Genomic DNA, 23,234 nt, shown 5'->3' with positions numbered 1-23,234 from the left:
TGGGAATAAACGGGCGCTCCCCAGCCTCTGCTGTGACCCGGATCCTTCTCTGGCCAGCGTCTGGGGCTAAACATAGGAAACGTGAACAGGGTTTGTCGAGCGATTTTCCGCCCTTCTTCCTAGATTTTATTATGATCAATATCCCTATTTTGGGCTTCCCTGGGGGCTCAGTAACTAAAGAATCTGCCTGCAATGCAGGAGACCCAGGCTCAATCCCTGGGTCGGGAAGACCCCCTGGAGATGGAAGTGTCAACCCACTTTAGTATTCTTGCCTGGAGAATTCCATGGACAGGCGAGCCTGGAGGGCTACAGTCCACGGGGTCGCAAAAGTCCAACACGACTGAGCGACTATACCACCACCATCCCTATTTTATAAATAAGAAAATAGAGGCAGGAAAATGTTAACAGTTAACACGTGGGAAATAGGATTCAAACCTGGACGTTGGATCCCAAAACGGACATTTTAGGAACTTCTCTGATGGCCCTTTGACTAAGATTCCGAGCTCCCGTTGCAGGAGTTCGGGTTGGATCCCTGCTGAGGGAACTAGATCCCAGTCTGTGCGTCTCTGTTCAATCTAGCTCAGTCATGTGGGACTCATCAACTGCAAATCTTTGCAATCTCATGGAGTACCAGGCTCCTCTGTCCATGGAATTTTGCAGGCAAGAATACTGGAGCCGGTTGCCATTCCCTTCACTAGGGGATCTTCCCAACCCAGGGATATAACCAGTATCTGGGGCTCCTGCATTGGTAGAGGGATATTCTATACCACTTAGCCTCCAGGGAAGCCCTTAAGATTCCCCCAACCCTAACCCAATTAACGATTTGCATGCTGCAAATAAAGATCCCACAGGCTGCAACTAAGACCTGGTGCAACGAAGTAAACAAAATAAGAAAACCCCACATTTTTAGTCCCTAGGTAAGTCACTACAGAGGGGCGGGGCTTTTGGCAAACAGAATAATTAATAGAGCCCACTCAGCATAATTGCCTGCCATCAAAGAAAAAAAGAAATCAGTGTGTTCACCAGTACCCTTGCTCAACAACACTCCAGAAGCTTTTCAACCCTCCCTCCCTCCCCATGCCACCAGCTTACCTTCTTCCTCCCAGTCTCTACTATACATAGGAACCCCCAAACTGCATGGAGGGTCCCCAGTTACAAAGGATAGGCAGGTGATCATCACCTCCTTTAGGCTCTTCAGTTAATGACAGTTCTGGCCAGTGGCTTGTTTCTGCCCAATACAGCTCAGTAACAAATAGGGGGCTACCCCCAATGTGGCAGCTGGTAATTGGTATGTAGACTCCATCCTTCCATCTGTTCATTCCTCCCACCAGCTAAGAGACAAGGGTCCCAGAGCTTTGCACTCCAGTGGACAAGAGGGGCCAATATCTACAAGACTGTAATGATGGAAATGTTCTCTATCTGCAATGTCCAGTATGGTAGCCACAAGTTACATGTGGCCACTGAGTACTAGAAATGTGATTAATATGACTGAGGAACTGAAGTTCTACTTTAATTTTAGTTAATTTCCATTTAAATAGCCACATGTGGCTAGCGGCTACCAGCCTGGATAGCAACAGCTGAGGAGGATGAGGTCTTTTTGTTCAGTCAGGCAATCAGCTCAGTGAATATTGGGTTCCTTCCATGCGCCAGGATTGTTCTGAACACTCGGAGATCAGCAGGGACAAGACCAAGCTTCTGTCCTCATGGCACTATAGATAGCATGAGGAGACAGACAGCAAACATAAAAGACCATTTCTTATGTGAAATTTCAGATATTTTTATGAAAACAATTATGGCCAAGTCATGGGCAGAAAGAGATTCATGGGTGGAGGCTTAAGAGGGGGTCTCTCTGATGTCTCAGCTGAGCTGGGATCTGAATGATCAGGAGTCAGACCTGTGAAGAGCTGTGGGAATAGCAAGCCAGAAGGAATGGCCAGTGCAAAGGCTCTGAACATGGCAGGTTGGGGTCAGAAGGCCAGCAACGCTGATGCACAATGGGGGTGGGGCAGGAGGGAGAAGCTGGCGTGAAAGTGCTCAGTCATGGTGAGGTAGGGACGGCCAGTTCTTGAAGAGCCTCCTAAGCACTGCAAGTTCCCATCCGTGGAGAACTGAAACCAAGGTTGACCCAGCCCAGTGCACCCAGAATGTTCTTGCAGAGACCTCGAGGGCTCCCTGAAGTGCCTGATGCTTTGCTGTGGTGGGGGGAAAGAGAGGGCAGTAACGTTCAGCCCACAGACATCCTTTCTCTGCAGAGCATCAGGTGACTTGGGAAAGGGTCTGCCACTTTCCTGCTTTCTCTCCCATTCCAAGACCAGTTTGTTTTTAGATTGTATCATCTGTCCCCAGAACTTCTGACTCCCTCTTCTTACTCCATACTCCTAAGCTATGTAGATCTCTGAACATATGGAAGACTATAATACAATATGGAACTTCCCTGGTGGTCCAGTGGTTAAGAATCCACCTGTCAATGCAGGGGACACAGGTTCGATCCCTGATCCAGGAAGATCTCACATGCAGCAACTAAGCCCACATGCCACAATTACTGAGCCTGAGCTCTAGAGAACCATGCTCTGCAACAAGAGGAGCCATCACAGTGAGAAGCCCAGGCACCACAAGGATAAGTAGCCGCTACCGGTCACCGCACCTAGAGAAAGCCTGCACGCAGTAACAAAAACCCAGGGCAACCAAAAATAATTAATTACAAACTAAAAGACAATATCACAACCAGGATTTTTTCCACTTTTTTTTTTTTTTGGTGGTAATATATACATAAAGGCGCTTCCCTGTGACTCAGCTGGTAAAGAATCCGCCAGCATTTTGGGAGACCTGGGTTTGATTCCTGGGTTGGGAAGATCCCTTGGAGAAGGGAAAGGTACCCACTCCAGTATTCTGGCCTGGAGAATTCCATAAAGTGAAAGTGATAGTCACTCAGTCGTGTCTGACTCTTTGTGACCCCCATAGACTGTAACTTGCCAGGCTCCTCTGTCCATGGAATTCTCCGGGCCAGAATACTGGAGTGGATTGCCATTCCCTTCTCCAGGGGATCTTCCTGACCCAGGCATTGAACCTGGGTCTCCTGCACTGCGGACAAATTCTTTACTGTCTCAGCCACCAGGGGAACCCAAAATACACTGCACCCTTTTAACCATTTTTAGGTGTACAAGTCACTGGCATTAAGTACATTCACATTTTTGTACAACCATCACCACCATCTGTTTCTGGAACATTTTTGTCATCCCAGATAAAATCTTTTTTTTTTTCTTTTTTTCCAGACAAAATCTTTGTACCCATTAAATAATAACTCCCTTTCCCCCCTGTCCCACAGCCCATAGTAATCATTGTCCTATTTTCTGCCTCTGTAAATTTGCCTCGTGTAAGTGGAATCATACAATATTTGTCCTTTTGTGACTGGCTTATTTCATTTAGCATAATGTTTTCAGGGTTCATCCACATGGTAGCATATATCAGAATTTCGTTTCTCTTTAAGACTGAATAATATTCCATTGGATAGTATAGCACTTTATTCCTCTTGATAGATACTTGAATTATTTCCTCCTTTTGGCTATTGTGAAAAACGCTGCTCTGAACACAAGTGTACAAGTATCTGTTTGACTCTCTGCTTTCAATCCACCAGGATGTTGACCTTGACACAACCCATAGCTCTTTTTCAGATGTCCCTAGGTTTACTCTTACTTATGTATAAATGTTACATAATGAAATAGTAATACATGAAGACTTTACAAATGGATTTTTTTCATTTAGCATGATTTCATGGAGATTCTCCCAAGTTACTGTGTATATCAGTAGTATATACTGTGTATATACTCTGTATATCAGTAATTTGTTCCTTTCATAGCTAAAGAGTAATCAATGGTTTGTACTGCACTTAGTTTAACCATTCTCCTGTTGAATGACAGCTAGGCTAATTTTAGTTTTGGGTATTAGAGATAAGCTGTTATAAACGTTTATATACAGGTTTTAGTATGAACATAAGTTTTAACCTCTCTAGGATACATGTATACCATAGTATACAGTGTGAATACCACAGTATATTCTATGGTATGGATGTACTGTACTTTGGTTAACCATTCACATGTTGAAGAATGGTATGGATTGTTTCCAGTTTGAGCTTTTATCATTTCTCCAGTTAAAAAAAAAAAAAAGCCCAGGAGTGCAGTTGCTGAATCATATGGCAGTTGCATTTTTAAATTTTTTTTTTTGGGGGGGTTATAATTTTATTTATTTTTGGCTGTGCTGGGTCTTCATTGTTGAGCCTGGGCCCTCTCCAGTTGTGGCAAGTGGGGGCTTCTCGTTGCAGTGGCTTCTCTGTCCCCGAGCACGGGCTTCAGAAGGTGGGGTATGCAGGCTGCCAGGATCCAGAGCACAGACTCAATAGATGTGGAGCTCCAGCTTAGCTGCTCCACCGCACTGGGATCCTCTAGGATCAGGGATTGAACTCACGTCTCCTACATTGGCAGGCAGATTCTTTACTACTGTGTCACCAGGGAAGACCACATCTTCAATTTTTAAAGAAATTTCCAAACTATCTCCAGAGTGGTTATACCATTTTATATTCCCACAAGCAATATATGAGTGATTGACTTCGTTTCTCCACATCCTCATCAGTATTTGATATTGTGACTACTTTTTATTTTAGCCACTCTGATCGGGATGTAGTCATACCTCATTATGATTTCACTTGCATTTCCCTAATGGCTAACGACACTGAACATCTTGTCATATATTTGTTTGCCCTCTGCTTGTCCTGTTTGGTGAAGTGTGTGTTCATGACCTCTGCCCATTTCTTTTTCGTTTTATTTTTTTTTTGGCCACGCCATGAGACGTGTGCTCTCAGTTCCCCAACCAGGGACTGAATCCCCGGTCACAACAGTGAAAACACCGAAGCCAACCCCTGGCCACCAGGGAACTCCCGCCCATTTCCAATTGGACCGTTCGTGTTTTCACTCTCGAGTTTTAAGAGAGTTCCCTATTTTTAGATACTGGAGTTTTGTCAGATACGTGGTTTGTAAATATTTTCTCTGAATTTTTAGTTTTTGTCTTCATTCTCTTCACATGGTTCTTCACAGAGGAAAAGTTTTCATTTTGATGAGGTCCAACTCATCCTTTTCCCCTTTATCAGTCACGCTTTTGGTGTCAAGTCTAACACGTCTTCGTCTAGTCCTAGATCCTGAAGATTTTCTCCTACCTTTTTTTTTTTCTTTTTTGTTTTGGGCCATGCCTTGTGGCTTACAGATCTTAAGTTCCCCCACCAGGGATAGAACCCAAGTCACAGCAGTGAAAATGCAGAATCCTAACCACTGGACTGCCAGGGAATTCCCTCCCTTACTTTTTTTTCTAAAAGTTTTTTAGTTTTAAATTTACATTTAAGACTGTGATCCATTTTGATCGAATTGGGCTTCAAACAATCTCACTCTATGCTTGTAGGGCTTAGTATTCAGCAACAACTCCAGATCTGAGGGGGCCACTATGCAGATTTCCAGAGCTCTGGCTCATGGAGACACTGGCCAGAAAGCCCTGCTCTTAACCATTACACATACTGCCTCTTGTGTAAGGCAGAGTTTGTGCTGGGTTTGATCAATCATTAAATCGGTTACACTCACCAAGTTCCTAACTGTAGGGAAGGCCTCACAAAAAATGCAAAGAGGAGGCCCTCTGTCTTAGGGTTCTCCAGAGAAACAGAACCAACAGATAAGGTAGATAAATAGATAATAAGGAACTGGTCCATGAGAGTATAGAGGGCAAGAAGTCCGAAGATTTGCAAGCTGAAGACCCTGGAGTCAATGGCATATACAATTCCAATCTGAGTCTGAAAGTCTGAGAAATAGGAGGGCTGATGATATAAGTTCTAGTCCAAACTAACTCTGAAGACCGGAGAAGACTAGCATCCCAGTTCAAAGGCACTCATCGAGAGAGAGAATTATCCCTTACTCAGCCTTTTGTTCTCGTCAAATTCATTAGATCATACCCACATTAGGGAGAGAAATCTGATTTACTTAGTCTAGGGATTCAAATATTAATGTCCTCCAAAAACACCCTCACAGACACACCTAGAATGTTTGACCAAATTACTGGGCTCCCCATGGCTCAAACTGACACACAAAATTTAAACCATCACAGCCTCCTACCCCAGCCCTATCCCCCAGCCACCCCACGTTGAGTCCAAAGTAGTGATTGCAAACCTGTGTAAACCCTAGAGGTCAAGGCTGGTGGCTTGAGCAACAAGATTGCACAGTGACAAACCACTATGCTGCTCTCTCATCTGTGACTCAACCATTCACCCCTCTACCCCTGCCTCTCCCGTCCCTCCAGCCTCTCTCATCAACAAGGAGCCAGGAAATTGGCTGCCTCCCACCACCCTGGGTTTCCAAGCTTTGGCTCAAGCTTTTGACTCAGCCTGGGGAAATATCATATCCCAGATCAAGTCTGGGTTTGGGAACAAGCCCTGATTTTCTCTGTGTCTGGAGGCCCAGACTTTGGAGTTGGAAAGCCCATGACAATTTGAGTTTTGAATCTTCTTGGCAGAAAAGAAAGGTTACAGGTTAGAGGACATGAGTGGGCATGGCAGGGAGAAGACTCCGAGGTAGGTAAGTGGGGGGATAAGGGAGCTGGCAGGTGGCAAGGAGAAGAGATTGGGAGCTGGAAGGGTCTAGAGCGAACAGATTGATCATCCTAAAGTGGAATCCAGCCCATAGACAACTGGCTGGAACTCTGTGAGCACCGCACTCTTCAGACAGAGTTTATGACCTTTGTCTCCACCACTCCCTCCCTCCCTCATAGCTCAGTCGGGAAAGAATCTGCCTGCAATGCAGGAGACCTGGGTTCGATTCCTGGGTTGGGAAGATCCCCTGGAGAAGGAAATGGCATTCCACTCCACTCCAGTATTCTTGCCTGGAAAATCCCATGGACAGAGGAGTCTGGTGGGCTACGTCCATGGTTTCGCAAAAGTCAGACACGACTTAGCGACTAAACCACCACCACTCCCTATTACTTCCCCCTGATACTGAGGCTGAGCATCGTTTGGAATTGAGCACTGCGCCAGCACTGTTCTTCTCATTCCCAACCGTCTCATAGTTCATCTTACCTGCCTGGCCTCCTTGGGCACCTTTTGACTTTTTAGCTAGACTGAACCTCTGATTTAACTGAAGAAACAAGCTCAGAGACAAGACGTGATCTGGTGACAATGTCAAGTGGATCAGTGGCAGAACCAAAACCAGAATTCCACTGCCTCTTTTTTCTGAGGATCTCTTTGGCCTGAATCTTCAATGTATGTCCCTGTGGCAGTGGCCGGAAGACCTTTCCCTCTGAGGCAGTCAGCGGGACATTGAGACCTAGACAGCCATCAAACTCCCTTCCTCCCAGTGGCCTTGGGACCCAAGATTGAAAAGGAGAAGGACCTGACTGCTTATACAGGGTGAGGGTGGGCTGGCGGGCAGTCACATGATCTAGACATGCATGCCCAAGTGGCAGGAAGTTGTCCAAAATCAGAGCTAACTTGGGAGAGGCGCAGAACTCAGGGTGCCTGGAAGGGAGCCAGAGGTGTTGTGGGGCTCAGGCCAGGAGGGGAACAAATGTCCTTACTGCGGCCACCCAGACCCTTCCTCCAGAACTGGCCACTTCTGCCTTTGGAAAGTGTTTCACAACGTGCCAGTGTGTGAGGACAGCTGAGGATGGGCAAGAGGGCGTGGACCCGCACGATCACCACTGCCGAGAGAGGAAGCACAGGCTTGCCATGCCCGTGAGGGGCTGCCCGGCACGCCAGCCACTCTCACAGAGATTGCCTGAGTCTGCGGTCTTCATGCCAGGTGAGCGGCCCCCTCCAGGGATAGAGCCTGAGTGGGGGTGTGATGGGGAGAGTCAGGGCAGGCAAGGGAAGTCCCTGCTGCACCGTGGGAGTCTGGATCTCAACCACAATTCCAGACACCAGCCTGGGGCTGGGCTCTTCACACCTCCAAGGGCAGAGCCTGGTTTCTGTGAACCCAGAGCCCTTGCAGCTTCCTTGGCTCCTGCAGGCGGCAGGGATGTGGCCCCGGGGTACGCGGTGGTGTGTTTTGCCTCCTCGGAACCCCTGTCCCTCTCCACATCCTCCGTGGAGAGAGAACTAGATCTGGGAATCTCTGCCCTCCCATGGAAGGAGGGAACCCTGAAGGCTCCACTTCTTACACATCTTCTGGAGTGTCCGGTTCATGGGTGGAGGTGATGAACCTAAGATGGGAGTGAAGGGTTCTGATTCAGTGGGGCCTTCATTTCTCCTCTCTGCCAGGAGGAGCGGGGGGAAGAGGACAGATGACTTTAACCCTGGGCCAGCAGAAAGAGGCAGGTCACTCACCAAGGCTCATGGGGCCTTTCGCAGGTGACATGGGCCCCCCAAAGCAGGGAGGGACCAGATATGGCTCCATCTCCAGCCCACTCAGTCCAGGGCCACAGCAAGCGCCTCCCGGAGGGACCTACCTAAGTGAGAAGATTCCCATTCCGGATACAGAATCGGTGAGAATGCTGGAGAATTCCTGGGGGCTTTCAGGATGCACCGGATCGTGCGGGATCTCAGTAGCCTGGGGAGGGAGGTCTCCTGAAGATCAGGGCCAGCCCCTGCCGGCTCTGAGCCGCAGTGACGGACAATGGGAACTGGCGCCCTCCTGCTTCTGTCCCCTGTGCTTAGTATTTGTCTAAAAATTCCAAGTGGCTTTTTAAATGAATCTCAGCTCTCCTAAGAAGGGGAAAGGAGCCGGGATGAGTTTGGGTTGCAGCCTCAAGGATTTGTTGTAATATTTAAGGAAAGGAAGCAGATAAGGGCATGGGAAAGGTGACGCCGACGGGCTGGCTTCTGGGAGAGGGTGTGTGTTAGTTGCTCAGTCATGTCAGACTCTCAGCGACCCCATGGACTGTAGCCCACCAGGCTTCTCTGTCCATGGGATTCTCCAGGCAAGAATACTGGAATGGATAGCCATTCCCTTCTCCAGGGGATCTTCCTAACCCAGGCATTGAACCCAGGTCTCCTGCACTGCAGACAGATTCTTTCCACGTCATCCTGCGTTTCCAGAATCTGCAGAGAGACTCAGGCTCCCCGGAATGGGTGTGGGGAGACCCTCGGCTTGGTGGACTTGAGAGAGGAGGCCCTGTGGTCTGAGAAGGGGCTGTGGAGGGAGGAGTTGGACCAGGGAGGTCTGACCCAGGAAAGCTTCCCTTTGGGCTCTGAGGATCTGCTGAGTCAGGGCCTGCATGAGGCTGGCCAATCAGGTGTAGACTGCAGAACTGACCTATCCAGACAGCTGATCTGCCATGATTCAGCAAATCCTAAGTCCTTCCCACCCATGTGCTCCACTAACCCTCCAGGTGATAGCTCCAGGAATGGGGAATCGAGGGCAGGGCTGGCCAGCCTGGGCCTCTGAGCCTGGGGAGGTATCAACTGGGTGCTGGCCAAGGCCAGCTGTGCCCACCCAAGACCCCTCATTCCACTCCCCTCCACAGGGTGCATTCAGCCTGCGGAAGCTGTGGGCCTTCACGGGGCCTGGATTCCTCATGAGCATCGCATTCCTGGACCCAGGAAACATCGAGTCAGATCTTCAGGCTGGGGCTGTGGCTGGATTCAAAGTGACGGAGTCGGGGCACCGTGGGGAGGGCGGTGACCAGGCTAAGTGGGTGGAGACCCCCAGCTTTGCCACAACTCCCCAGAGTGGCCTTCCTGGCCAGAGTTGCCGGGAACGGGTGTTAAGTTCAAATGGGCCAGAAAAGGGTCTCCAAGGCAGCCATGCCAGAATGTGGGGTGTAGGGGGCATTGTCTTCCAGCTTTGTCTCCCCCATCCTCTCCCCAGTGAGTGTCCTAGGTTAGAAGGTCCCAGCAATTTGGGGGTTATCAGAAACTAGCCCCGCTGGCTGACGGCCTCTCCCTACCTTCTCGCAGCTGCTCTGGGTGCTGCTGTGGGCCACAGCGTTGGGCTTGCTCTGCCAGCGACTGGCTGCCCGGCTGGGCGTGGTGACAGGCAAGGACTTGGGCGAGGTCTGCCACCTCTACTACCCTAAGGTGAGCTTGGCACCCCTGGACAGGAAGAATCTAGCCACAAAATCCCAAACAGCCATTGAAAGCTTCGATGATCAAATAAAGATATCATCTCAAGTGGAGCATTGCAAGTCCACGTGATAGATAAGGCTGAGGCTCAAACCAATAGAATGCAGAATGGGAGGGATGCTAGAGGTAACTTGCTCTTTTTACTGAAGAGGACGTTGATACCTGGGGAAGTGACTTGCCTAAGCGGGAAAACGGGGTGGGGGCGAGGTAAAACTAGTGTGGAATAATCATTGGCTGGGGTGGACACTGGGGACTTGGCTGTTGTCAGCGTCCAGGCAAACAAACAGAAATTATACCAATGGATTGGTCAAAGGCATCTAATGCAGGATGTAGTCACAAAGGTTTTGACAGAGCTGAAGGAGCAAGAGAAGGAGGTGTTACCCAGAGATCAGAAAGCTGCTGGACAGAAACCCAAGGACCATCATTTGCTGTCGAGCTTCTAGAAACATTGTCATCACTGCTGATTGGAGCCCAGGCTACGTGGCGCCCTCGCTGGGGTCAGCTCCAGAAGCAGGAGGGAAAAGATCTCTTCCTGTTTTTTAATTTTCCTTCAATATTTCTTACTGTTGACCTAAAACAGATATTTTAGGCCAGATGTTTCTCCAGCCAACATGAGTTTATTCAGGATCAGCAGAGAATGATAATTCAGGGTCTGTAGCCATGGGGGGCCACCTGCAAGGACTCTACACAAGGGAAGGAGAACACTTTTATGGAGGGAAAAGGGAAGTTGGGAGGCTGATAGCAAAGAGTCCATGACTTTTCAGTGCCTAAGTCCTTTCCAGCAAAGAAGAGTCGTCTTTCTCTTGGGCTCTGCTATCTTTGAAGGGTGCGGAAGCTTCCTCTTCCTATCTCCCGACTCTATTTAATTGACGTTTCTAATTTTACACGTGAAACCACCATGGCACCATGAAGCCAAATGGCAAGGCTACACTTGCAAATGTAGTTTGCAGGTTTCCAGCCCAGGCATATAGAGCCAGCTACAGACAGGTGGGTGCAGGACTGAGACAAGAGACAGCCTTGCTGACGGGATTTCGTCCTCCCCTAGGTGCCCCGCATTCTCCTCTGGCTGACCATCGAGCTAGCCATCGTGGGCTCAGACATGCAGGAAGTCATTGGCACGGCTATTGCATTCAGTCTGCTCTCTGCTGGACGGTACTCGAGGGGCCCGAGCTCTTCAGCCCAGGGCTGGGAACAGCTGCCGCTTCCTCCCCAGGCCTTCTATTTCCCCCTGACCACTTCATCCTGCAGTCATCTCTGACTCAGTTATTACCTAATCTGCCAGATGGGGAAACAGAGACCCAGATGTGTAAAGCAACTTGCTGCAAATCGGACAGATGTTGGTCATCTTGCAGGCTTCAGTACTGCAGCCCCAAGCTCCCTACCACGCTGGTCCCCTGCCCAGCATGGAGGTGCCATTTTAGGTTTCCAGCACCCTGGCTCCCCTCTCCCTCAGCTGTCTGGGGCCACTTGAGTGCCTGCTCCCTGGAGGCCCCATTCCACGGTCTCTAGCTCTGAGGGTGGGAGATCTAGACTCCTCAACCGGGCTAGGCTGACCCAGGCCACTCTGCTTTCAGAATCCCACTCTGGGGTGGTGTCCTCATCACCATCGTGGACACTTTCTTCTTCCTCTTCCTGGATAACTACGGTGGGTGTGTGCCCCTCATCCCCAGCAGGACTCGGGCGAGGAGGGGGCTGGCTGGCAATGAATGTAATGGTGCTCTGGTGAACTGGGAGAAGGGCTCTGAGCAACCTCACTCTGCACGGCCTTGAGCAACTTAGAGTAGTGTTTCTTCATCTACAACACGCAGATACTAGCACAGAGGTCACAGGGCTGCTGGGAGGATTCACTGCGGTAACACCGGTCAAGCCCAGGGCACAGTGCCAGGAACAAAGTGCTCAGGATATCAGTCATTAATAATTGCTTAAGTTACAATTTTGGTTTTGGGTGGTTTTTGTTGTTGTTCAGCCCCTTTGCTCTCACCCTAGGGTTGCGGAAGCTGGAAGCCTTTTTTGGATTTCTTATTACCATAATGGCCTTGACCTTCGGCTATGAGGTGGGAAGCCAGAGCCATAACAGGGCCCTGCACCAAAGCCACCCTACTCTGCCCCATGCAGAGCCTGACAGGACAGGGGAGAGGACGTTAGCCATGTCCTACCCCCACCCCCACCCCACCCCACCCCCCACCCCCACCCCCCATTTCCCCCTCCATTCCCCCACCCCCCCGCCTCCAGTCCCTCTCCCCCAACTCCAGCGTTGGAAGTGGACTGGAGGGTAGAACCGAGACTCAGGGGTGGAGCGGGGCTTAACGAGGCACCTCCCCACAGTACGGGAAGATCCCCTGGAGAAGGGAAAGGCTACCCACTCCAGTATTCTGGCCTGGAGCATTCCATGGCCTACAGCCCATGGGGTCACAAAGAGCTGGACACGACTGAGCGACTTTCACTCACCCCACAGTACGTGGTGGCACGGCCTGCCCAGGGAGCACTGCTTCAGGGCCTGTTCCTGCCCTCGTGCGCAGGCTGCGGCCAGCCCGAGCTGCTGCAGGCCGTGGGCATCGTTGGCGCCATCATCATGCCCCACAACATCTACCTGCATTCCTCCCTGGTCAAGGTGAGCAGATTGGAGAGGAGGGAGACGTGCGCTCTCCCTTAGAGCCATGCTGGCCCCGCCCCCAAGGCTGAAGCCCCGCCCCTTCGACGCGGGCCTCTGAATTTAGGAGGGAAGCGAATCATTCTTTATTCAATATATAATAATAGAGGGTCTACTGTGTGCTGGGAGCTGAAGGTCAGTGAGGGAAAAGACAGATAAGTCCTCTGGCTTCTTAGAGCATGCATTTCTAGTCGGGGAGGCAGACCATGAGCAAGTCAATAGTAAAGGAAAGAAATGGATTGTGAAAGATGCTCTGAAAGAAACAAAACAGAGCAGCCTGATGGAGGATGACTGAGGAGGAGGGCTCCCCTAGAAAAGGTAGCCAGCAAAGGCCTTTCTAAGGCGGTGACTTTTGCAACATGAAGGATGGGAAGGAAGATTAGGGGAGAAGATATTCTAAGTGGAAGGACCAGCAAGTGCAAAGGTCCTGAGACAGAAACAAAGGACTATCCCAGACTAACATGCAAGGGGGCTTTAGAGAGAACGGGGTTTAGGGGAACATAAGTAGAGTGTGAGGGTAGAGAGTTCTGGGACAACTCTAAGGGACTTCGATGCTTCCGTCCTTTTACCTTCATAGTCTCGAGAGGTAGACCGGTCCCGGCGGGCGGACATCCGAGAAGCCAACATGTACTTCCTGATTGAAGCCACCATCGCCCTGTCTGTCTCTTTCCTCATCAACCTCTTTGTCATGACTGTCTTTGGGCAAGCCTTCTACAAGCAAACCAACCAGGCTGCGGTGAGGCACACCCCACATATTCACGCCCCTCAAGCTCTGTGGGGGACTCCAAAGAGTGCAGCTAAGCCCTTTGAGTCTTTGCACTGGTAGGGGAGGGAGTCTTGACCCTGGCCTCTGACTGGGAGCCCCTTTCCCACCCTACTGGGGAGACATAGCTGCCCCCTCTAGGCTTGTAGAGGGTCAGCCCCCACACCAGGGGCTCCAGGGCACACACATCCAGGGGAGGTTATTGGAGCGAGCTGAGTCTTGGAGGACCCAGCATTCCAGCTGCACCTGAAGAATGGGCAGGATTTGCCCAGCCAGCTGTGGGGAGAACCTTCTGGGAGGGGGTGCCTGCCTAAGCATGAGTGTGAGGTTGGGAATATGCAGCAGTCAGTTTCTTCTCTTGAGTTTCTAGTGATAATCTTCATTACTAGCAGATAAACCATCATTCATTCATCAAATATTTATTGAGTATTTGTTATGTATCACCCAGTGTCTTAGACCATGGGAATACGGCAGCCAATGATACAATGGCCTTGCTCTCTTGCAGATTAACTTTGGAGGCAGTGAGCAAACTGGAAAAAAAATCAACCAATCAGTTGATTGATTTCAAAGGAAAATATGAACAATGTTGTAAAGAAAATAAAGGGGGTTATGAAACATAATTGGGGGTGTGGTGGGGGAGGGGCTTCTACATTAGCCCAGGTGGCCAGGGGAGGCCTCCTGGATGAGATGTTATTTGAGTGGACTCTGAAAGAGAAGGAACCAACCAGCTCCTCCCTGGCTTTCTGGGATTTGGGACCTGGGTCTATCTCAGTTTTTGGGGTGGATCTCTGTCCAGAGGCACTAAAGGGGGCTGGTGGGGCCGGAACAGACTAGTCAGGACTCCGGGCACACAGGCACTGTTGGATGCCTTGCTGAGTGACCTTGTGAGGTCATACCCCTCTGTGAGTCTCTGCTCCTTAGCACAAGGAGAGAGATCTAAACAGGACGGCAAACTATAGTCACACGTTGTCTTCGAGACCACCCGAGTCGCAGAGCTGTGGGTCCCAGGTAAGGGAGAAGGGCCTGTGGGTTTGCTTGAGTCACTGGCAGCCAATTGGTCTCTGTGGTAATGCCAGCTCTCACCATCAAAGAGAAGCTAGAAACCCGGCTTGTTAGTGCTTCCCAATTGTAAACGTTGTCAACAAATTCACATTAAAGAAAAAAAAAATTGTTGGCCACGCAAAATATGTCGGGCTGGATGCAGACTGTGGGCCATCCAGTTTTCAACCCTTGGTCAAGGCTTGGAGATCTGATTTTCCCGTATTGAGTGTGTGCTTCACATCTCCTTCCTACTGCCTGTTGCCCGCAGTTCAACATCTGTGCCAACAGCAGCCTCCACGACTATGCGACGATCTTTCCCAGGAACAACCTGACCGTGGCAGTGGACATTTACCAAGGAGTAAGCGAATGGCGGGGCTGGATCCAGCGGGACCCCCTTCGCCACGCCCACTTCAGGGGCGGAGTCTGCGCCAGGGGGGGTGGGTCCATGTCTGACCACACCCCTTCTTCCAGGGCGTGATCCTGGGCTGCCTCTTTGGCCCTGCAGCCCTCTACATCTGGGCCGTGGGTCTCCTGGCCGCTGGGCAGAGCTCCACCATGACCGGCACCTACGCGGGACAGTTTGTGATGGAGGTGTGACTGGGCGGGGCCGGTGTCCGAGCACAAGGCAGACCACTCAGGACTCGGACATGGGCCTCCTTGATCCTTAAGGCAGCCCAATGGGTACCATTATAAGCCCCACTACACAGATGAGAAAACTGAGATTTAGGGAGGTGAGGCCAGAGACTCACCCAGGACTAATAGGAGCCTTTTCTCCAAAACGGATTAGGCTTCAGCAATCAGCTGTAGGGGGGAAAACCTCGCCCCCAATTTCCCCCATCTATCCCCTCACCACCAACTATAGACAGAGCTGTCCCCATTTCAAAGATGGAAAAACAGAGGGTTCCTCCAAGTATCAGATGGGCTGAGGGAGGATGGAGGATTCCTCCCCTGGAACCCTTGTCCTGCATCCCACCACCAAGTTCCCCACTGCATGCCCCAGGGCTTCCTGAAGCTGCGGTGGTCACGCTTCGCCCGAGTCCTGCTCACTCGCTCCTGCGCCATCCTGCCCACTGTGCTCGTGGCTGTCTTCAGGGACCTGCGGGACCTGTCAGGCCTCAACGACCTGCTCAATGTTCTGCAGAGCCTGCTGGTAAGCCTGCGGGCCCTGCCACCTCCTCCGCCCTGTGGGGCCAAACAGGAACCACAGCAATTCCCTACCTCCCCAGACTCCCCCACCTCCCAGGCACAATTCTAAACACACTTTACCTACAAGGTTCTGGTACTCCCCATAGCTGCCCCAGGGTGTAGAAACTGCCATTTCCCCCATTTTGCAGATGGAAAAACTGATGCACACAATTAAATGACCAGTAGCAGAGCCTCGGGGCTGCCCTGGTGGCTCAGATGGTAAAGAATCCGCCTGCAGTGGGAGATTTGGGTTCGATCTCTGGGTTGGGAAGATCCCTTGGAGGAGGGCATGGCAACCCACTCCAGTATTCTTGCCTGGACAATCCCCATGAACAGAGGAGCCTGGTGACCCCTACAGGTCATGGGGTCACAAAGAGTTGGACACAACTGAGTGACTAAGCACAGCACAGCAGAGCTAGGATGCACACTCAGATAGCCCGGGGCCGGAGCCCCCAAACACTTTCTCCTGCTTTGGAGCCCCCACAACCTTGGGGCTTCCCTGGTGGCTCAGACGGTAAAGAATCTGTCTGCAGTGGGAGATCTGGGTTCGATCCCTGGGCTGGGAAGATCCCCTGGAGAAGGAAATGGCAGTCCACTCCAGTATTCCTCCAAAATCACTGCAGATAGTGGCTGTAGCCATGAAATTAAAAGATGCTTGCTCCTTGGAAGAAAAGCTATGACCTACCTAGACAGCATACTAAAAAGCAGAGACACTGCTTTGCCAACAAAGGTCCATCTAGTCAATGCTATGGTTTTTCCAGTAGTCATGTATCAGTGTGAGAACTGGACTATAAAGAAAGCTCAGCGCTAAAGAATTGATGCTTTTGAACTATGTGGTGTTGGAGAAGACTCTTGAGAGTCCCTTGGACTGCAAGGAGATCCAACCAGTTCAACCTAAAGGAAATCAGTCCTGAATATTCATTGGAAGGGCTGATGCTGAAGCTGAAGCTCCAATACTTTGGGCACCTGATGCGAAGAAATGACTCACTGGAAAAGACTCTGATGCTGGGAAAGATTGAAGGCGGGAGAAGGGGATGACAGGGGATGAGATGATTAGGATGGCATCACCGAGTCGATGGACATGAGTTTGAGTAAGCTCCGGGAGTTGGTGATGGACAGGGAAGCCTGGTGTACTGCAATCCATGGGGTCACAAAGAGTCGGACACGACTGAGTGACTGAACTGAATTGATTTTTGCCTGGGAAATCCCATGAACAGAGAAGCCTGGTGGGTCATCGTTTGTGGGGTTCCAAAGAGTCAGACACAACTGAGCGACTAGCACACACAGTGGAAGCCATAGACGTGGAGAAACAGGTTCAGTGTGGTTAGGGGACTTCCAAGGTTGCACAGTGAAGCAGAGGGTGACTGGAGCCTGGCTTGCTCCTCCCCTCCTCACTGTATTCTAACGGCAGGGTCCTTCAGCCCCCTTCTTCTGACTCTTCCTAGCTTCCCTTCGCTGTGTTGCCCATCCTCACCTTCACCAGCATGCCGGCCGTGATGCAGGAGTTTGCTAATGGCCTGTGAGTACTCCCCAACCCCAGCACTGGGCTTACTTATCACACTTGATCCTCACAACCATCAAGAGGTAGGAATTCTCACTATTCCAGATAAGGAGTATCTGATAAGATCAGAGAGGTTAAGAAACCTGCCTAGGGTCACATAGCTAGAAAGGGGAGGAATAGCTAGCCGGGACTGGAATCCTGAGCCAGGGGCTATTTCTAGAGCTTGAGCTCCTCCCCCTCACCTCAGCCTCTGCTGCTGCTAAGTCGCTTCAGTCGTGTCCGACTCTGTGCGACCCCATAGACAGCAGCCCACCAGGCTCCCCCGTCCCTGGGATTCTCCAGGCAAGAGCACTGGAGTGGTTGCCATTTCCTTCTCCAATGCATGAAAGTGAAAAGTGAAAGTGAAGTCGCTCAGTCGTGTCTGACTCTTAGCAACCCCATGAACTGCAGCCTACCAGGCTCCTTCGTCCATGGGAATTTCCAGGCAAGAGTACTGGAGTGGGTTGCCATTGCCTTCTCCGACCTCAGCCTCCACTCTTGCCAAATCCTGCTGGTGTGGTGCCTGGCCAGCCCAGGAGGCAGAAAATGGCCAGGGGTCTGCACCAGACCCCATAGCCCCAGGAAGCCTGCGTTAGCTCCAGGCTGACTGTGGGCCCTGGGGGTGATGCAGCCGATCCTAAATCTCCCTCTCATTCCCAAGGGTGAGCAAAGTCATCACTTCCTCCATCATGGTGCTGGTCTGCGCTGTCAACCTTTACTTCGTCATCAGCTACGTGCCTAGCCTTCCCCACCCTGCCTACTTCAGCCTTGTAGCTCTGCTGGCTGCAGCCTATCTGGGCCTCACCACCTACCTGGTACTGCTGGGTCGGCGGGTGCCTGGGGGGTGGGGGAGGCAAGGAGAGGAGACCACAGATGGAGGGTGTAGCGGGGATGCACCGGGGGCTTCCTCGTGGGTCTTCTCCCCTCCTCATAGCCGCCCCTCCCTCAGGTCTGGACCTGTCTCATCACCCAGGGAGTCACTCTTTTGACCCACAGTTCCCACCAACGCTTTCTGTATGGGCTTCCTGAAGAGGATCAGGTGAAGGGGAGGACCTCGGGATGAGCGCCCACCAGGGCCTGGCCACGGGTGGGATGAGTGGGCACAGTGGCCTGCCAAACAAGGGTGTGTGTGTGTGTGTGTGTGTGCGCGTGCGTGTGTGCTCACACACAGCAAGACAGAGAGGGAGTTCTGGAAGCCGGACGACGTGAGTTCCATAGGGACCTGCTGTTTCCTAGCTCAGATCTCAGTGTTCTTGACTATAAAATGGGGACACCTAACTTGCAATGGTTGTAAATAAGACACTTGAACGCAGAGCCTAGCACTTCAGATTTAAAAACAAAAGAATCATAATTCCAAAAGTTTTTACTGACCACTATCACAGGAGTGATCTGACAGACCCACCCAGTCCAGGGCGGGACCCAGGCTCCAAACTGACTTAAAAATAAGAGCTTGAAAATGCTAAATAAATGCCGTTGTGCTTTAGCCCCTTCAGTCGTGTCAGGTTCTTTGCGTCCCCATGAACCTAAGCCCACCAGGCTCCTCTGTCCATAGGATTCTCTAGACAAGAACACTGGAGTGGGTTGTCATGCCCTCCTCCAGGGGATCTTCCCTACTCAGGGAACCGCCATCGCCTGCATCTCCTGCATTGCAGGCGAATTCCTTACCGCTGAGCCACTGGGGAAGCCCAAATAAATGATAATTCACCGCTTAATCCAAAAGAGAAGGGAAACAGAGACTGGCAAGCACGAAATCCCTGAACCACCCACAAGTATCCCCCTCCTCGAATGTCTGCCTCTCGCTCCTACTCTCAACTGGAGTGGCCTCAGCCATTCGGTTCCACCCGAAACCCATTTTCCAGGCAGTAGAACGAGGGCGTGGTTCCCCTCCATTCGGGCACCAGGTCACAAAGAACCCAAGAGTCCATGCCTCCGAGGCCCAATTCATTGCCATCTCCCCGGGGGACCAGGCGGCCGAGACTCCCACGCTGCGCAGTAGACGCTCCCAGGGCGCTGTCTCCCAGCTCCCCCTAGGGGCAAGGGACGGTTCCGAGCGCCGGTACTCCCCGCCTCCAAAGAGGAGGAGGCGGTCACTCCGGCCTCGCGCCGGGGGGCCTCGGAATCCGCCCAGGCTGGAGGGTGGGGGGTGAGCTTCGTGGGCGGGGAACCCCCTCGGCCGTAGGGAGCGGCCCGGTGCCCCTTCGCCCCTAGCAGGGGCTGCACTTTACAGACGTTCCCTAAGCTGTTTCTAGGCTCCCCCAAGTCCCTCCTCCGGCCTCTTCCAGTCTCTGGGACCCCCCCCCCCCGCGCCCCCAGCCCCGGTGCGAGCAGCGGCGAGGAGGGGCCGCCAGTCTTTCCCCCTGGATTGAGCTTGGAGTGGGCGGTGTGCCTGGAAGTACCCCCGATTTCCCGGGGATACAGCGGGGCAGGCAGTCGGGCTCCGCGCTCAGGTTGAGGCGCTTGTTTATGAGAAGAATTTCCTCTTTCTTAAAAGGGCAACAAGACAAGTGGGGCCCTCTAAGAAGACTGGGATGGGACTGGTCTGGCTCACCCTACACAACGGTGGCGAGATACCCGGACTAGAAATCTGCCCAATCCTCCTCTCCTGGCTTGGCCCTGAAGATGGGGCCCACGGGAACTGGAAGAGGGAATGAATGGGGGCCAGGTAGCCAAGAAAGGGGAGACCCTTTCCCCTACTTCCCGGAGGTGCCGCCAGCTATACCCCTTGTCCACCTCTTTAAACAATTCTCTAGGCATTAGTTGGGCACCAGGTCTGTGCTGGACATGGGGTAGGGAGGCACAGTCTCTAAATAAAGCCTAACCTGGCGGAGTTGGGCGGTAAGTAAACCACAACAAACCGGTAACAGTGTCAGCACACCTGCAAAAATTGAGGCAAAGTCCAGAGAAAATCAAGTACTAGACAGCATTTTGAAAACTGAATAGATGGAGGGGGAACGCTCAAGGGGGAGGTGAGCATACCAGGAGTTGGGGTTGTGTATCGGTGTGTGCAAAAGCTAGAGACACAGCCTTGTTGGGAGTTCCCCAGAGAAACAGGCCGGCTGGTCACATGAGCAGTCAAGCTTGGAACTTAGAACTTGGGGGGGGGGGTGGGGAGGAAGAGGGAGGGGACCAAAGGGCCAGCTGAGGGGTGGCCCTGGGCCTGGGTAAGAGGTTAGCCATGAGGTCAGGCCAAGGCCAGTCATTTCCCTGCCCGGACCCATCCCTACCCAAAAGGCTGCCCCTTTCCCAGTAGCCCAGGTCCTCCCAGGCTACCCTCCCCACCCCCCACCCCCGTGTTCAGATCTAACTAGAGAATCCTCCAGCTGGGAGTGGCCTGACACCTTAAGTCTCCCCAAAAGCTTCCACCCACAACTCTTATCACTACACACCCCCAGACCTCCCGACTCACTCCGCATCCACCCTGCCCAGTGGGAAGGTACACCAGGTGTGCCTCGGTGCCTCGGGGCAGGGCTTCCTGTCTTTCTCTAAGCCTGCCCACTTTGCCCCGGTGGGACTCCAGCTGTCAGAGGGGGAAGCTGAGATGCTGGCTGATGTCCCGAGTTGCCAGACCGAGCCTGGCTGAGTCCTAGTGTTTCTCGGCTCACAGTCCCCATGATTTGATTTCTCCTGGAGTGCAAACCAACGAAACATAAAAATAAACTGCACGGCGACCCCAGCTGCTGTATCAGAGAGGGTAGGGAGACAGCAGCTGGGTGTCTGTTTCCTTTCCCGGGGAAACCCGAAGAACCCGCCCCACCCTCCAGAACGCTTCCACCGGCAACTCAGTCCGGCACAGCCCAGGTGTCGGGACTCAGTCCGCTTCCACCCCGCCCGGGCGGAAGGGGCACCTTGGCGAGCCCCGAAGCCGGGGGATGTGGGGGGGGGGGGGTGTTGGGCGGAGTAAGCGGGGTAGGGCAGGTCTCCTGGGAGGAGTCAAGAACCTCGAAGTCTTGGAAGGGACGATAGGGGTGTGTCTAAGGGGCCGGAGGTGAAGGGTTGGTCGGGCAGGGGGGGCGCGGTCCAGCCCGCCCTATCCCCGCTCCTCTGACCGTCGAAGGGACAACCGGCCAGGCTCCAGCCTCCGGCGGCGGGGGTCGGGGGTGGGGGGAAGGAAGGCGAGCCGCTCAGACTAGAAACGAGGCCAGAAGTTCGTTCAGCCCTCCGCCGCCCATTTCCTTTTGGGGTCAGCACCGGCTGGGCATCCGGAGATAAAGTCGAGGCGCCGCCCCGGGGCCGGATCGTAGGGGAGGGGGCTCCGCCCGACGGCCGGAATCCCACCTCAGTCCCTGCCGCAGGGCGGACCGAATCGCTCGCTAGTCGGGACTCAGTTTCTTTATCTGTAAAACGGGTTTTTAAAGGAGTCGTTAAATGAGATGAAGGGCGCAGTCACAGCCGGACTCAGACGTAAGTGCTCACAGCACGTTGGCGATAATTGTGACTAAAAGCAGAGGCCGAGTCGTGTTGTCCAGTGGATCCACAGCCCCCGACCACCTCCCCACCCCGCCCTGGACCCCAGACCCGAAGCGGACGCGCCTTGGGGCCAGCTCTGCTCGCGACCCGCCGCCCACACGGGGCCTCTCTCTCCCGGGCGCCCCCTCCGCCCGGCCGGGAGAAAGCGCGCCGCGCTCGCACCCAGCGGCCGGACAGGACGAGACGCGCCCGCCCCGCCCCGCCCGGCGGGGGAAGGAAGTGCTGGGGCGTGTTTATCAAGCCTTGGCGTTATTAATATTTTTAAAATGTGAACACAAAACAGTAACGACAAGTAGAAGGAACTTCATAGACAAGGGAAAAAAAAAAAAAGAAACCAAACAAATCCCACCCGTAAACCTCACCGCGCAGCACACGGGAGTTTTGCTCGCGAAGAATCCGCATGGAAACGCGGGCCCCGTTCCCGGGGCGAGTCTGCACGGACCCGAGTGGAACGGGTGTGCCAGTGGATGTCCGTGGTCCCTACGGTCCGGCATCGAGTCCCCCTGTGTGGGGCCGCGGCCTGATGTCCCCTCCCCAGCAGTTACAGAAGGGCCGGCGGGTGGGAAGCAGAGGAGGGGGCCTGGGGAAAAGGAGGGTTTCATTTTTTCGAGGTCGGTGGGATTTGGCTATGCGAAGCGGTAGGAAGCGCATTCAGGCAGAAGGAACGGCACGTATAAAGGCCCTGAGGCGTGGAGGCCCTTGGCTTCAGGCGAGAAAGCCGGGTGGCTGGAGTGGGCATGGGGAGTGGACGTGGCCGGGCGCCCGGTGAGGAGAGGTCGGCAGGGGGCACCCCGGGGCAGACAGCTGGAATTTCTGCGCCCTACAGCTCTGGGTTTAGGGAAAAGGGCCCGAGACTGCGGGTAGGTCACGGTCCGGTTAGGGACCTAATTGTGTAGCTGAGCATAGTCGTTTGGAGGTGCAGCAGAGGCTTTGCACATTCACGACTTCCCCTGCGACCACCGGAGAGAAGACCCACTTTTCAGACCAGATGGTGTTATCCCTATTTCCCAGATGAGAAGACCGAGAAGCTGCCAGTCCCCGACCTTTGGAATGTTCAGAGGTGGAGTCGCGCTGCCTCGGGGCACTCCCGGGCGCTGGCGCCCCGGGCGGGCCCTGGTCCCGGGCCGCTCTGCGCGGAGAACCGTGGGCCGGGGTGTCGGCCTTGCCACGCAGCCGCAGAGGCTTGGCCTCGCTGGCGGGCTGGCGGGCGGGCGGCGGGAAAGGAGGCGGCGCCCCCGGGAGCGCGGCAGGAACCCGGCCGGGCCCGCCTCCCTGCCCGCCGAGCAGCGCCGGCCCCTCAAGTGATGAAAGCCCCGGCCGAGTCCAGGTCACGCTGAAGTCGTTGCCCTTTTAAGGGGGAGCCTTGAAACGGCGCCCGGGTTCCATGTTTGCATCCGCCTCGCGGGGAGGAAACTCCATGTTGTAACAAAGTTTCCTCCGCGCCCCCTCCCTCCCCCTCCCCCTTAGAACCTGGCTCCCCTCCCCTCCGAAGCTCGCGGGGATC

The 23,234-nt window shown here is 53.1% G+C and overlaps 1 protein-coding gene across 2 annotated transcripts; it reads left to right on the top strand.

Annotated features, from left to right (window-relative positions):
- The first annotated feature begins 7,547 nt into the window (after window positions 1-7,547).
- On the top strand, window positions 7,548-18,746 carry SLC11A1 (solute carrier family 11 member 1). 2 transcript variants are annotated; one of them, XM_065930590.1, is made up of 15 exons: window positions 7,548-7,823; window positions 8,372-8,505; window positions 9,487-9,609; window positions 9,920-10,039; window positions 11,130-11,236; window positions 11,659-11,729; window positions 12,071-12,138; window positions 12,540-12,695; window positions 13,312-13,470; window positions 14,807-14,896; window positions 15,010-15,129; window positions 15,539-15,688; window positions 17,169-17,242; window positions 17,925-18,078; window positions 18,213-18,746. In XM_065930590.1, the coding sequence occupies exons 1-15, from the start codon at window positions 7,751-7,753 to the stop codon at window positions 18,324-18,326; spliced, it is 1,713 nt and encodes a 570-aa protein (XP_065786662.1). In that variant the 5' UTR covers window positions 7,548-7,750; the 3' UTR covers window positions 18,327-18,746. The 2 variants fall into 2 exon arrangements, 1 of the variants encoding a protein (XP_065786662.1); XR_010662424.1 differs by lacking the exon at window positions 17,169-17,242.
- Window positions 18,747-23,234: the final 4,488 nt, after the last annotated feature.

The sequence above is a fragment of the Muntiacus reevesi genome, chromosome 3, assembly GCF_963930625.1.
Source record: "Muntiacus reevesi chromosome 3, mMunRee1.1, whole genome shotgun sequence".
NCBI classification, from domain to species: domain Eukaryota; kingdom Metazoa; phylum Chordata; class Mammalia; order Artiodactyla; family Cervidae; genus Muntiacus; species Muntiacus reevesi.
This window is presented reverse-complemented; position numbering and strand designations above follow the sequence as displayed.